Below are 15332 nucleotides of genomic sequence, written 5' to 3' on the forward strand. Positions count from 1 at the left end.
TTGATGCCTTCAGTGTGAATCTACAATTTTCATAGTCATGAAAATAAAGAAAACTCTTTGAATGAGAAGGTGTGTCCAAACTTTTGGTCTGTACTGTATATATATGTGTGTATGTGTGTTTGTGTGTGTGTGTGTGAAGAAATCATCAGAAATCATTATTCTCTATTATATTAGTATATTCCTTCTCTGCTTGTGGAAGAGCTATTTGTGATGAGCTTTGATTCATGATGTGACTTTCTCATCATGACCTGTTTTTGCTGGTTATCAGTATTACAATGGTTCAAATATCAAATATTTACAATGGTAAAATATGCTGGTTTATTAACATTACATCAGTGAATGAAATAAGGTTTTTTTTTTGTTTTGTTTTTTTGTGAATTTAAGTTAACTCTGTAAGACCTAAAATGTTGCTACCATATTTTTTACGGTGAAATTCTGGCAACCACAGCTGCCAATATTTCACCGTAATTGCCACAGACTTTTTTTTACAGTGCATCTGGTTTGGATACAGACTGGATCTGGGGGACTGCAGTGACCATCGGATCTGGATACAGACTGGATATGGCTACGGTGAACTCGGAATAAGAATCAAACAGACTATCAGACAATCCTTTAAAGTAATGTAATCATCTGGATTTAGCAAGGTTTCTGTCAAACAGAGCACATCAAGGTTTTGATAACAGATCATTTACAAAAAGCACTTTTGTAGAAAGGGATCTAATATTAATTTATCATTTGTTTATATATTTGTTGAACATCAATTAAATTGCTACCCTTAAATTTGTTTGACTCAGACAAAGTCTCACTTGGTAACACTTTACAACAAGGTTTCATTTGTTAACATCAGTTAATGCATTAACTAACAAACTATGAACAATAGATTTTACAGAATTTATTAAGCTTTTTTTAATGTTAGTCAATACGGTTACACTGTATATTTCTATTTAATGTTCATTTAAGACTTTAATTAGTTTACGTGGATTTGTTCAAAACAGATTATGGGTATCAGTGCACAAACTAAAAAACATTAATAGGCTATGTAAAAAGGCCAGTTTGAGAAGCTAAAGTTCTGTTTAATGTATGATTACAAGAGACTTCTTTAGAATTAGCCTGTATAAGATACAGGGTTATGGAGCCAGGTACAATTCAAAGGTAAGGTCAGTAAAACTGAATGTTCTTTACAATACAGTGTTCAAATCCTGCAAATAGATAAGTGCCACAACATGAAAGGCTGTACAGAATTAAACATTGTAAAACGTTCCTCTTCTATTCTACACTTAAATGCAATAACATTTACCATTCTTCAATTCCTTCAATTACACTGAAAAAAATGTGGAGTAGGATTTACTTGAAAAAAGCTTGGAAAGTTTTTCACTCAGAAAAGGCTAGTTAATTTACAAACATTTGCCAAGTGAAAGCCTAAACTATTAGTAGGTTTAATTAGACATTTCTAAGTTAAGTTTATTTGGGAATTCACAGTTAATTTTGTTGACTCTTTGTTTGTAAATTTTACATTATGTAATGCTTATCACTGTAATAAAAGTATGCTGTTAAATATCAATAATTTACTGCACTGAAAAAAAAACTATTTGTAAGATTTACTTAATTTTTCTTTCTTTTGCAAATTTTGCACTCATATATTTTAAGTAAAAGGTAAGCATTGAATTAAATAAAATCTGTAAGTTTATAAAATGTACTTTAACAAGGTAACATTGGAGAACCACCATGCTATTAAGTAAGCATGTAGACATGCTGTTAACCTTTTAAGATAATATGCCCACTCAATAAAATTACAAGCCAAATGAACACAGAGAACTGGATACTTACACCACACACAATGATAACAATCAGTAAATAACTAACATGAAATTTACTTTATATTTTTTAATTCTTGCCTCAACTTAATTATTTAATGTAGAAATTAAATTTCTTTGTTATGTACAGTAGTATTTACTGCACCACAACATCATTTTGATCATTATCAGCATTCTTCAATTGCCCTCTCTGCAAGAAAACTTTTATTTCATCCTGTTAATTTGTATCAATTAACTGATCATATTGTCCTTTATCCATTTGCACTGCATATTTATATCTTAAATATATAAAGGGTTGAAGAATCAGTCTGTTTCTTTAGTGTTGTTGCATAAATGTATAAATTATTAAACATACCTCATAAAACAGTCATGATTAAGCACATTTATATCAGGTTATTTATAGATAAAACATTGACACCTTTAAATTTCATTTAAATACAACTGGCCTCCTGATGAACACTTTTTGCCCATAGAGTGAACTTTATCTTTTTCTTGAAGGGGAACGTAATTTTGGAGCTTTTAAAATACAGGTGAGTCAATTAAACGTTTTCTTTTTTTTTGAAATTCTCAAAATCAGTGTCACTAGTTCATTACTGTGATAATGTTATACAGGTAGCCTACTTGTCAAAAACGATTTTATGTGTGTTTTCTCATTGCTAGACATTTTACTTACTTAAATGACTTTAGTTATTTCAATTACATTCTGTTAAATCTTAAAACTCATAATAATTCCATTAAAAAATGGGATTATAAATTATTTCATGACTTCATTTATGATCAAACTGCAAACAGAAAGCTTAATGTGTTTAGAAGCATGGTATTTTCTGAATTTGTTTACTTTTTTCAGTTGCAGAACAATGGACATGCATGTATTTTTCCAACATTGCATTTTTATGATGCCTTATTTTACAGACACGACTACAGCTAAAGGTAAAGTTTTAACAGACAGTTGGTTTGTTTTGAAAATACAGTCATGCTTCACAATATATAGACACATATTTTGATATATTTCATTAATTGCTTTGTCTTGCATACACAGACTTGCATTTTTATATTTAAACCGTAAACATATTAAATTTTGCTGCATATTATCCTATAAGGACTGTTTTGTCCTTGCCAATAATGATGGAAAAATTCAATAGTTTTCAGTAATATACACTTAATATGTATCTATATAGAAAATAATGCATATAGACAAATACATGTACAAAGCCCATAAATAACTTTTGATTATAATGTTTCATCAATGTCAGCCAGAAATCTTGCTTTATATGGCAAGGCTACACAATCAGATCTGGTCGAGAATCCTTGGTCAGCACATGGCCATGCCATTAATGCTACTGATGGAAATCGTGACTCAAATTTTGAACATGAATCCTGTACTGCTACCAAGATGCAAGATGACCCATGGCGGAGGTTAGATTTACTAGATAAGTACATAGTGACCTCCATAACTATCACCAATCGAAAAGACTGCTAAACTGAAAGGCTTGATGGAGCCGAGGTACACATTGGTAACTCTCTGCTGAACAATGGCAACAGCAATCCACTGTAAAAAAACGACATTTTAAAAGGTTCTCTTAAAGAACAATGTGATGGATCAAGACAAGTGATTATAATGGGAAATATATTCAATTACAAGAATTAAAGTGTGACAAACTGCTAAATATTCTATTTGATTATTTGCCTGCTGGCTTACTGGAGCTTTATATTCAAGTTTGCAATGTTGATCTGCCTTTAGCAGTTAGTAGTTAGCACTTCTACCAAATTACTAATTCAGTGAATCATCCACTGACTGTAATGTGGATTGTAATCCATCTACCTGTTAATGTAGCGAGTTTCAGGAACTGTGGTCTCCACTTTCCATAGAGATTAGAGAAAAAAAGTTTGTTAAGATATGACAAAGGGCCAGCAGCCAGAATTCTGTTGATCTAGAGCTAATATTGACTCTAAGAAGCCATTATATTATTATGTTATTTAGCTTCATTAAAACTCTGAATTTCTCTAAACGATTATGTTCTCTTACTCATCTTTTAAAACCTAAGGTCATCATAGGTCATAAAACTATGTGGAACACTCATCAGTCACTCAAAAGACTTAATAAACATTATTTTTCTTCTCTCTTTAATAACTACCCACAATACACTCTGGAGAAAAAAGTAAATTTCCTCGTGGTATTCAATTAAATTTTCTGAGAAATAATAATGAGAATACAATTGTATACAGAGGTTCGTTTTATTCATCCAAAGACTACATTACCCAGAATGCATTGTTCCGTAAGCCGGAAAATGAACCCTTAATCTCATCGTCCTTTCTTTAACACGTTGCGCTTCAGGATTCATAAGGTAAATGTATTCACAGGAATATCATAAAGTTAGCAGCTAGCTAATCATCCTATTCCTCATTTTCTCTTTGAGATACGACAACACATTTAAGGATTTGCATTCATTTTTGTTTTACTTCGACCTTTATGTTTATTCATTCAATGGTCGAACTGCAACCAATATATCGTTTTATGCAGACTTTTCCTCAATTATCTCATATGCCTATCTCAGCCCAAAATCTAAAGTGAATCCGTTTATATCTGGCTTTTATTCCGTTACCGGTACTAATAAGTACTTCTTCAGTGGTAACTTGACGCTAAGTGATGATGATTTTAATTCAAAAAAAAATTTCTGCTAATTTTATTCTTCAGAATGAAGCAGGAACACGAAGACCTGGTTTTGAAAGCATGCGGAGCAAAGTCTCTGCAGATTGGTGTGAAGATTCAGACTTTGTGGAGCGGTTATGGTGAAATACTACGAGTACACTTGGAGGGATGTGACCGTCCCTCTGTGGTTGTCAAACATGTGATGTTTCCCCAAAACCAGAAACATCCAGGGGGCTGGAACACAAACATATCTCACCAGCGCAAGGTGCGATCCTATCAAGTTGAAAGTCACTGGTACCAGAACTACACTACCAACGAACAATGCCGAGTTCCCGCTTGTCTTGCTGTCCAGTCATTTGGTGATGAGCAGTTGATTGTTTTAGAGGACCTTGATGTTGTAGGATTCCCGGTGAGAAAAACCTATGTTAATGATGCTGAAATAAAGGCCTGCCTCAGCTGGATTGCCAACTTTCATGCACTTTTCCTCAACGTTGCCCCAGAAGGGCTTTGGCCTATAGGAACGTATTGGCATTTAGAAACAAGGCCTGAAGAGCTAGAAGCCATGTCAGATCAAAAACTCAAAGCAGCTGCTGCAGAGATAGACAGCACCCTCAACAACTGCCACTTTAAGACAATTCTACATGGTGATGCAAAACTAGCTAATTTCTGCTTCTCCAAGGATGGTTTACAGGTTGCAGCTGTTGATTTTCAGTATGTTGGTGGAGGGTGTGGGATGAAGGATGTTATCTACTTTTTGGGCAGCTGTTTGGATGAGAGAGAGTGTGAAAAGAGAGTGCCTGGCCTTCTGGATCACTATTTTTCAGAGCTACGGAAATCTTTGGACGGGAAGGCCAACTTTCCAGAGCTGGAGAAAGAATGGCGAAGCATGTTCGCTTTCGCTTGGACAGACTTTCATCGCTTCCTCCTTGGATGGATGCCCGGTCATCAGAAGATTAATAAGTATAGCAAAAGACTTACTCAGGAGGTTTTATACAAATTGAAGCAATCTCAATTGAACTGAAACACAGAGGAAGAAAGATGTGGCTTGACTTTTATAATAACAAAATACACTGGACTGCAAATTATTCTTGAGGATGTACCACAAAATGCTGATTATTTCAGAACTGGATTTATTCTGTATGTAATATGAGCACTTAATTGTGAGATTAAAATGTATTTCTATTTATTTTTTGTATTCCGTATTCATTTTTAATGTAGCATACCCACTCATTCATCTTTCATAGTAACATTTTATAATTAGAAAAAATTATAAAGGCATCATTAAGCCTGTTTAGAGAACTGGATTTATTCTGTATGTAATGTGAACACTTCTATTTAATGTTTAATGTTTCAATTTGTCTAGATTGTTTTAGAATTGTCTAATGGATACATATTTTTTTAAACAACATTTAATGTTTAATGCTAAAGCATACATACCCATACACTCATCTCTCATATAAACTTTAAATTATAAAGTCTTCATTAGAAACTTTCATTATGTTTCTTTAAACATTTTATTATTTGTTTAAACAAATTATGATTTTTTTTTTAACTGTATTTGTTTTTTACCATAAATGCTCTATATCAAAATTGCTCTCCGATTTGAGGTTGTTTGAATTACTCGTTTTGACTTATTGACAAACTTTTGAACAAGGTGCATATAAAGTTATGGGGAAATAATCTGTTTATATCTAAAAAAAAAAGAAAAACGTTTGTCTATCTGTTTTATCTTTATAATCCACTAAATACATTTATTCAGTTGCATGGTTTAGCTGCATTTAATGTAAAATAATGACAAAAGTAAAAATAAGTTTAGGTTTGAAGAGTTGTGTGGTACATTAAATAATTGGAAAAGCCTAATCTGTTCATTAACCGGTGTTTGTCCTTTGAGAAGAGGCCCCGCCTTCATGCTGAGCTAGGAACGGCCTACAATACCCCAGAGCTGCATTGGAAAAGAAAAAGAAATCGCAAAGCTGATCTCAGGTCAGTGAATACGTGCTTCTTTTATGTATGTGGAAACATCTCCAAATGTACTGAACTGATTTTTGTTTTTTCAAAAACATGAAAATATACAATCCCTTTCAGAAAAACATAAAGCATTAAAAAAATAAAAACAAAAGAAGGGAGTAATCGTACACACACATGAAATAAAAAGTCTATTTAATGACAACGAGATAGAAATAAAATAAAAACAAAGAAAGCAGGCTTAACTTATTCAGAGTCACAAGAAATTAATTTTAATGTAGCCTATCTTCAGAAACTTATTACAATTTTGTTATTGCTAGATAAAAACAAAAAGATGTTAGCAGTGAGTACTTCACTCAAAAGGTGTGACAGAGTAGGAAGTGATCCTCCCATACACCTTTTCTATTATTTTACCTGTGAATTGGTATTCTAGATCACAGGTAAAATAAATATGAATGTTTCATCTTCATGACCACAAAATGTGTAAATATTAGGAATTTTAACATATTCGGACAGTTAAATTAACGGTATATTTTGTGCAGTATTTTAAAGTAGACCTCTTTGGTCTTGTAAGGAAGAAAATATATGTGGTAACAGCCATACTCTTCTCCAGTCTATAGCCTATTGTCAATTAAGGCAGACCAATGGGATTTGCCTCGAGGAAAAATACGGCCTCACTTAAAAAAAAACCTTCCAAATATGTTTATTATTGCATTTTGGTCATAAATACCAATGCCATCCAGTAACAAAACCGAACCTTTTGTATCATTGTGTCCATATAAAATATGGACCTTGACCGGCTGCATTGCATATATTGGAATAGCTTTTAGAACAGTGTTGTTTTCTTTGAAAGGACTAGGAAAGTCATGGACGGTCATGAAGCCCAAATGTACGGAACTGTCTGTTCTGTTCTGCTGTGCTGACGACATTTCCGGAGTCACGCCCGGAGTGACTCCATTTTGCACGAAAACAATCTTTGGGGAAGATTTTTTTTTTCACGGCTGCGTATATTTTTGTTTTCTCTCCTGATGCTTGCAAAATACTTTCTTTATTTTAATGTCAACTCATATCGAGCATTCTTGCTGTCTGTGGGATTAATGTTGAGCCTGTAGCTCACCGGTTAGCTCGGGTAAGCTAGCTGGTCATTGTCGTCTGATGCTTGTTTGTTTTCTGTGTATTTAATAATTTTACAGAGAAACCTTTTTTAGCAATTCATATTCGTTTTCTGATCAAGCAGACAAACAGTTAATACGAGGCCACAATAATTGTTGTAGTGTTTTGTTTAGTTAATGTTACCTAGTAACGGTTACTAGTCTTGTATCTCTATGTCTGATAACTGTCACGAATATGATGCATTTATTCTCGTATTATTTCATAAATAATAAATTTGTATTGTATTGTTATGTGTTATAATAATTTACTTTTGTTAAAAATCTTCTGCCATCGTCACACAAAAATCTGACACACAAAATGAAAATGTGGCCCTTTACAGAGCTGCCATGCTTGTTTTGGGTGTTAAGAGTGTAATAATGAGAAATTAATCATTTAATTTCTACCTACCATTGCCAGTGGTGATTTAACAGGCCTGTTAGCATACAAAACTGGTATTTTATACAGTGTCACGTTTTCATTTACGAGTAACATATTTCCTCTCCATTCTGTTTTTCTTTACAGGCTGATTGAGTGCATCCACCTGTTGCTCATTCCTTGCGCTGAAATTTGAATGTGGAGAGCAACATGAAGGATACTTAAAGCGTTTATCAACCATGAATCAAGTCTGAGGAAGCCAAATATCCCTGTCCTTGAACAGGACAACTGGTGCAGTGTGATTTTCCTGTTTCAGAGTTCAAGCGCTGCTTTATTATGAACCATGGACCAGGGTAGAGTTGACAGCCCCGTTACTCTTGTCATCAAGGCACCCAACCAGAAGTATGATGACCAGACCATCAGTTGTTTTTTGAACTGGACTGTAGAAAAGTTGAAAAAACACATATCCAAAGTGTATCCTAGCAAGCCGGTAAGTGTATATTATTGTCAAGATTATTATTCTATTATTAATTCAGTCAGTCTGTTGCCAATTATCCAACAACTGTATTTATGTGAACAATCATATTAGGAGCATTTTCTTTATTTGTTTAGTAGTATGACCAAGTCTTAGTGTCTCACTAATCATTAGTGCATTATTTTAAAGGAATAGTTCACTCAAAAATTAGAATTGCTGAAAATTTACTCCCCATCAGGCCATCCAAGATGTAGATGCGTTTCTTTTTCATTGGAACAGATTTGGAGGAATTTTGCGTTATATCACTTGCTCATCAATGGATCCTCTGCAGTGAATGGGTGCTGTCAAAATGAGAGTCCAGACAGCTGATTAAAAAAAAAACAAAAAAAAACACAAGTAATTCACAGAACTCCAGTCCATGTCTTGTGATAAGTTAAAAGCTGCATGTTTGTAATAAGCAAATCATTAAGATGTTTTTAACTTCAAACCATTAATTCTGGCTGTAATACAAATACTCCATCCATTATATTTCTTTTTTCAGTAAAAAAAAAAAAGGTTGACTCATTATCATTAGGTTAAAGGGAATTCTATTTTTAAATCACAGAATTACCATTTTAGCTAAGGTTTGGTCTTTTGAAACATGTTTTTATGATGATTATAAATGTTTTTAGAAGAATCCTATGAAATTGCTTGTTGGTTTCAGGAAATGGCAGCTAGATGCCTCCTGCTCTACAGGAATGTTTGGCATTGCTGGCATTTTGCCCGAGAGCCCCATGCAGAGCTGTGCAGTTCAGATTCAAGTTCCTTATAAAAAATGTTTTTACATGCTGACACTTTTATTTTATGTGATTTCAGTGAACACATTTTTAATCAAACCCTACCTTTCTTGCATTTAGACAAGCTTAGTTATAAAAAGTCCATGTTTATGTTCTTTCTTTCAGTTATCCAAGGATCAGAGACTTGTCTATTCTGGACGGCTTCTTCAGGATCACTTGCATTTGAGGGATGTGCTAAGAAAGGTACTCCTCCTGTTCTCTGATTTTTTTTTTTTAAATATCAAATCCGATGCAGTATACAAAAGCAAGTCAAATGTTTTAAAGAGAAGTTTGGTGTCGCTTCAAACAGTTTGAGTGTTTCTGATTGAGATGTTTAAATTACTGCTTTACTTTATAGATTCTAAAACTTGTAACTCATCGTCATAATCTTTTTTTATTTTATTTATTTATTTTTTTAGGTACTGTTATTAGGCCATCCAGACCCAAATGATCATGGGGTGTTTTTTTTATTTTTTTATATTCTTTTATTTTATAATTAAATGCGTCTTATTGTGAACTGTTCATCCATGCATATGTTTCATTATTTAATTTTTTTTTGGTAATGAAAAAATTCCAGCCTCATTGTTATAATTTGTTTCACTGGGATGTATTTCACAATGCAGAAGAAAATATCTGTTGCTACTTCCACTTCCTTTAAAGCTAAACTGTGACATGGTGTTTTTAAAGCACTGAGAGAGGACATAGTAACCAAAGACATTTGTTAAATGCATTTGTACATCAACCAACAACAACAATAAAAATCAGAAAGAGTTTTATTGCCAGGTATGTTTACATATGGGGATTTTGGTGAAAATTTGTTTTGGTAACAGAAGCAGCCAAAACACAAACAGAATGACAGTAACTCTCAAGTTCGTGATCGTACATACTATGTTTACACTATGAAGCAGCGGTACTTGCCACATATTTTACAAGATTATATGTTTGTCAGTGGTACTGAGGATCTACAAATCATTTACCATTGTCCTATCTGTCATCTCTCTATCTCTCCAGTCATCATTACACCGCGTCTACACCTGACGCGACAGTTGACATGTGGCGCCGCGCCGTATCAGCTAAAGACTTCTACACTGGACGTGTCAATGCAACCACTGAAAATGCTGTGAAATTTTTGTCAGCACATCATAAATAGAGTAATGCAGCAGTTTACTTTTACAGGGATTTGTGGTGTCATGCCGCGCCACATCCAGTGTAGACCGCATCACTGATTATAATGAGTTATATTGACTTATCTGTATAATTAATCTATATTATAGTCAGTGGTTCTATAGTATTTTGTCGCGCTGCTTGCATCCAGTGTAGACATGGTGTTAGGAATCATTTAGTTGTTTTCCCTTTTAAGGATTCACCATTTGGTCACACAGGGGGTTCCTCCTTAAGTCCACTATCATCTCCATTGTTTTGAGCGTGTTCAGCTCCAGGTTGTTGTAACTGCACCAGACAGCCAGCTCTTTAACCTCCTGTCTGTAAGCAAACTCGCTTCCGTCCTGGATGAGGCTGTTGAGTATGGTGTCGTCTGCAAACATCAGGAGCTTAACAGAGGGGTCCTTTGCAGTGCAGCTGTGAACAGGGTAAAGAGCAGTGGGGAGAGAACACACCCCTGAGGGGCGCCAGTACTGATGGTGCAGGTGCTGGATGAGAATTTTCCTAGCCTAACTAGCTGGTGATCTACTGAAAAGGGAGGTGGGCACAGAGAGTTGAGTTAATTTGGACAGGAGGAGGTTTGGTATGATAGTGTTGAAGGCCGAGCTGAAGTCCACAAATAGGTTCTTCACATAAGCCCCTGATCTGTACAGATGTTGAAGGAAATAATGAATGTTAACTGCATCATCAACAGACCTGTTGGCTCAGTAAGCAAACTGCAGGGGGTCTAGTAAGGGTCCAGTGATGTCCTTCAGGTGGGCCAGCATCAGTCTTTCAAATGACTTCATGGCCACAGATATTAAAGCCACAGGTCTGTAATCATTTAGTCCTGTACTACTGTCTCTGGTAGGAAATGTAACATGCTGACTGTATCCATACAAATGACTCAGACTGGATTGAACTCTACAAATGAGACAAACTGGATGCAAAACTTGTATAGTGTCCACTTTAAAAGAATACAATAAACAACACTCTCTTTTTTTGACCAGAGATCAGGTTTTGTTGTACTGATTCTAATCACTGAATTTCTTTAACCCCAACAGCAAGATGAATACCACATGGTCCACCTGGTGTGTGCGTCACAAAGCCCCCCATCATCCCCCACTTCTGACAACAATTCCAGCTCTTTAGTGAGTACATAGATTAAAAAAGAAATAGATTATTATGATATATTATATATTATCATTCCGGTAACCCTTTAGTTTCTTTCTTCTATTGAACACAAAAGAAGATATTTTTAAAGTTTTAACATTGTCTATTGTTCTTTCTTTTTTTTTTCTTCATAGACATCAGACAGTGCTGGTCCATCCTCCTCATCCTCTACCCCTAGTCAGGAAATTTCAGCCAACTCTGATGGTCTACGGTACCGGGGGAACCCAACACAAACACATGGCGTCAATCCTGCCCCTACTGGTGTAATGCAGAGGTAAAGACACAAATGGCACTCTCAAATAACCCACTCAAAGCAAAATATGTTCAGTTGAGTTTTGAGGCCTATGAGTTTCATTTTGGATATTTCATTAGGCCTGAAGGAATGCCTCTTCCGATGCAAGGTGGTCCTGCTGCTGGCTTCCCTGCCCATCCTATGTACATGCCGATGCAAATGTTTTGGTGGCAGCAGATGTATGCCCGCCATTATTACATGCAATAGTAAGTTACTACAGCCCAGTTGTTATTAAATATGAGGTTAGGACCCTGAATAATCTGTTTGAGCCCTTTCATGCTGAGAATTCAGAAAATAGTTGTGCAAATCATTGTAATCATACATGACAGGTCAAACATTTTGAATAATTATTAATAAAAAGAATACTTGAAATCATTTTTTAGGCTTACTAAGGCTGCATTTATTTGATCCTATATGCAGTAGAAACAGTAATATTGTGAACATTTTTCTATTTTGAAATGTTTTTGAAATTAATTTGTGATGGCAAAACTGAACTTTCAGCAGTAATTAATACTTTTATTTAGCAATTATATTAAGCATTAAATTGATCAAATGTTAAAGACATTTATTAATGTTATGTCATCATATAGTGTATGCGGTTTCAACAAAAATATTTTGATAAAATAAATAAGCAAAAATTATTTTCCACCTTAAAAATTATAATCACAACATTTATTAATATTTTAGCACCAATACTAATTGATAAAAAGCACCAAATCAACATATTAGAATAATTTCGGTAGGATTATGTGACACTGAAGACTAGAGTAATGGCTGCTGAAAATTCAGCGTTGCCATCACATTTGTGAATTACATTGAACAGTATATTAAAATAAAAAGTAGTTTTTTTATTGTAATAATATTTCACAGTTTTACAGTTCTGATCAAATAAATGCAGCCTTGGTGAGCATAAGAGATTTCTTTCAAAAAGCATAAAAAAAAAAAGTTACTAGTAGTGCAAATGCATATATAGGTTTTTTTTCTATAAAGACAACATTAAATCAAAACAGACCATTTTTACTTTCCAATTCTTTTAAATCACATAGTTCATTGATGTGCACTGCATTTTGTTCATAATTTGTCGTTCACAATCTTTCAGTCATGCAGCCATGGCAGCCTCCCGGGCGTCCAGCGTTGCCCCCTTTCCCGCTCCCAGTGCTGGCCCCGCCACTCAGCCAGCTCGGCCTAATGAACCTGCAGCCCCTATGGGGCCCAACCCTGCCCCTGAGGACCACCCTGCCAACCCCAACATCCAGATGAATGCTCAGGGAGGAGCCATGTTGAACGATGATGAGCTCAACCGAGACTGGCTGGACTGGATTTACACAGTGTCACGGGCTGCCATTCTGCTCAGCATCGTCTATTTCTATTCCTCCTTTGGCCGCTTCGTTGTGGTGATCGGTGCCATGCTGCTGGTTTATCTGTAGGTCATGTTTGAAATAGAAGCTTCTTGATTAGCAGAAGTTGACTTGTAGGAAGTTGAACATTGTATTTGCACTCACTGTCTCTGTTTGTGTTCTCAAGGCACCAGGTTGGCTGGTTTCCCTTTAGAGCAGAACTACAGAATCCAGTAGCTGGAGAAGGCCCTCAGGATGAGGCTGAGCAAAATCTGGATATGCAAGAGATGGTTAGTTATAGTAGTTGACTTTTGCCAATATAGTTGCAGATATCTAGAGAGCAAGAAATACTGACAGAACTGAAAAGTTTGGAGACGTTTGATGTCTCTATATATATTTATGTATATTATAATTTTTCTCTTTTTAATGACTTCTCTATTTTCAAATGTGAAAAATTGAGATGATAATGGGCTTGGTCTGTCTAAACTTTTTAAAGATGGAGCATATGGAAGTTTAATGCAGTTAATGTCATTTTTGATTAACAAATTAGCATTTTACACTATTTACTGTTTGAGGTTTAATTAGTCTTATGTATTTAATTGTACAAAAATAGAGAAAAAAATACAATTTAAAAGTTTTTTTTATTTTAATATATTTTTAAACGTATTGTATTCCCGTGATGCAAAGTTGAATTTTCAGCAGCCATTACTCAATACTAAAATATTTTATATTTGAAATAAGAAACATTCTAAATGACTTGACTATCATTAAAACCACTTCAGCTGTTATTTTGAGAATTAGGCATATGCAATATTGGACCCACCGGTGGGTCCCCAGAGTTGATGTGGTTAAAAAAAACCAAACTTTTGAACAATAGTGTATATTGTAAAATATATAAAAATGATATATTGTTAAGACTGTCAGGGGAATACTGACATACTTCACAATTATTGGCTGATACCAATAATCTTAGAATGGTCACACATTGTCCTAAAAAATTTTTTTGAAAATAATACACATCTTTCTCATGAACTGAAGTAATGGATTTATATGTATTTTTAATAAACCTACCCATCATTTTTTTTTTCTCCGTAGGAGCATATGATGGATGAGGGAATGGAGGATGATGAGGGGGACAGCGGGGAGGAAGGTCCTGAAGATCCCATGAACGCAGACCCTCATCAGCCGGGCTTCCTCTCAGCCTCTTGGTCGTTCATCAGCACTTTCTTCACCTCCCTCATCCCTGAGGGTCCTCCACACGCTGCCAACTGAACTTAGATGTCTCCACATTGTCTGTGGACAGTGGGGAGAAGAAATTGACAATAGACATAAAAAATTATAATAATAAAATACAAAAACAAGTACAACATGGTCTGCCATGTCCTGGAAAGTCTGTAATGCTGCTTCAATGGTATTCAATTGTCTCCCTATGCCAATGCTTTTCTTCCCGTATTTGTTTAACAAGTCAGGGTGAGGTTTCATAGATGTGCTGTCCATGTTATTATGAAATACTTTATTTCTCAAGACTGGTTGATAAACATAAGACTTAGTGAATCATGCAGTTACTTTAGTGCATAACTACTTTTCTTGTGTGTAAATAAATAGTAAATATTTACAGATATGAATATATGCATCTCATTGAAATAAGGTGTGTTTTTGAATAAAATCAGGTTTTGGTTTCTTATCATAATTCGTGGTTTTGATTTTCTTCAGCTGGTCAGATGATGCACCACTAGTGGGCGCCACCGATTGAAAAAAAACTACATGTACAGATTTAAAAGATGCCTCTGTTAATAACTTTTCTTACTCTCTTAAATATAACTTTTATATTTAATAATAATAATATTAAGATTTACACCTATATATAAGAGTAGGAGTTACTCAGGAAAAATATACATATATGCACTGTTTAGTCTTGAAACATTAATGAAAACGAAATAAAGAAAAATATGAAAGTAAAAATTTGGTAGTTCAGAACGTGATGCATTCTATATGCTATAATATCTAAATACTATGATATTTTATGTTATATTGTTTTTATATGACAACATTTAAAATAGATAAAGTGGTGATGCACCAAGTACTTCTGCCAATATCTTCAGTGGAAAGGTGATTATAGATAGATAGATATTCAAGAAATAAAG

At 34.6% G+C, this 15332-nt stretch overlaps 2 protein-coding genes across 3 annotated transcripts; both read left to right on the forward strand.

The window, feature by feature from the left end:
* Positions 1-4048: 4048 nt before the first annotated feature.
* Positions 4049-5650, forward strand: pkdc (protein kinase-like domain containing). 2 transcript variants are annotated; one of them, XM_059508803.1, is made up of 2 exons: positions 4049-4159; positions 4510-5650. In XM_059508803.1, exon 2 carries the CDS (start codon positions 4511-4513, stop codon positions 5483-5485), a length of 975 nt encoding a protein of 324 aa, XP_059364786.1. In that variant the 5' UTR covers positions 4049-4159; position 4510; the 3' UTR covers positions 5486-5650. The 2 variants fall into 2 exon arrangements, with proteins under 2 accessions (XP_059364786.1, XP_059364787.1); XM_059508804.1 differs by lacking the exon at positions 4049-4159 and adding an exon at positions 4172-4419.
* Positions 5651-7343: 1693 nt separating this feature from the next.
* LOC132103335 (homocysteine-responsive endoplasmic reticulum-resident ubiquitin-like domain member 2 protein) lies at positions 7344-14872 on the forward strand. Its single transcript, XM_059508359.1, has 9 exons — positions 7344-7558; positions 8104-8446; positions 9373-9450; positions 11451-11537; positions 11694-11833; positions 11932-12057; positions 12951-13274; positions 13376-13478; positions 14284-14872. Exons 2-9 carry the CDS (start codon positions 8300-8302, stop codon positions 14458-14460), a joined length of 1182 nt encoding a protein of 393 aa, XP_059364342.1. The 5' UTR covers positions 7344-7558; positions 8104-8299; the 3' UTR covers positions 14461-14872.
* The last annotated feature ends 460 nt before the right edge of the window (positions 14873-15332 follow it).

This window comes from Carassius carassius, chromosome 24 (genome assembly GCF_963082965.1).
Source record: "Carassius carassius chromosome 24, fCarCar2.1, whole genome shotgun sequence".
Classification (NCBI taxonomy): Eukaryota; Metazoa; Chordata; class Actinopteri; order Cypriniformes; family Cyprinidae; genus Carassius; species Carassius carassius.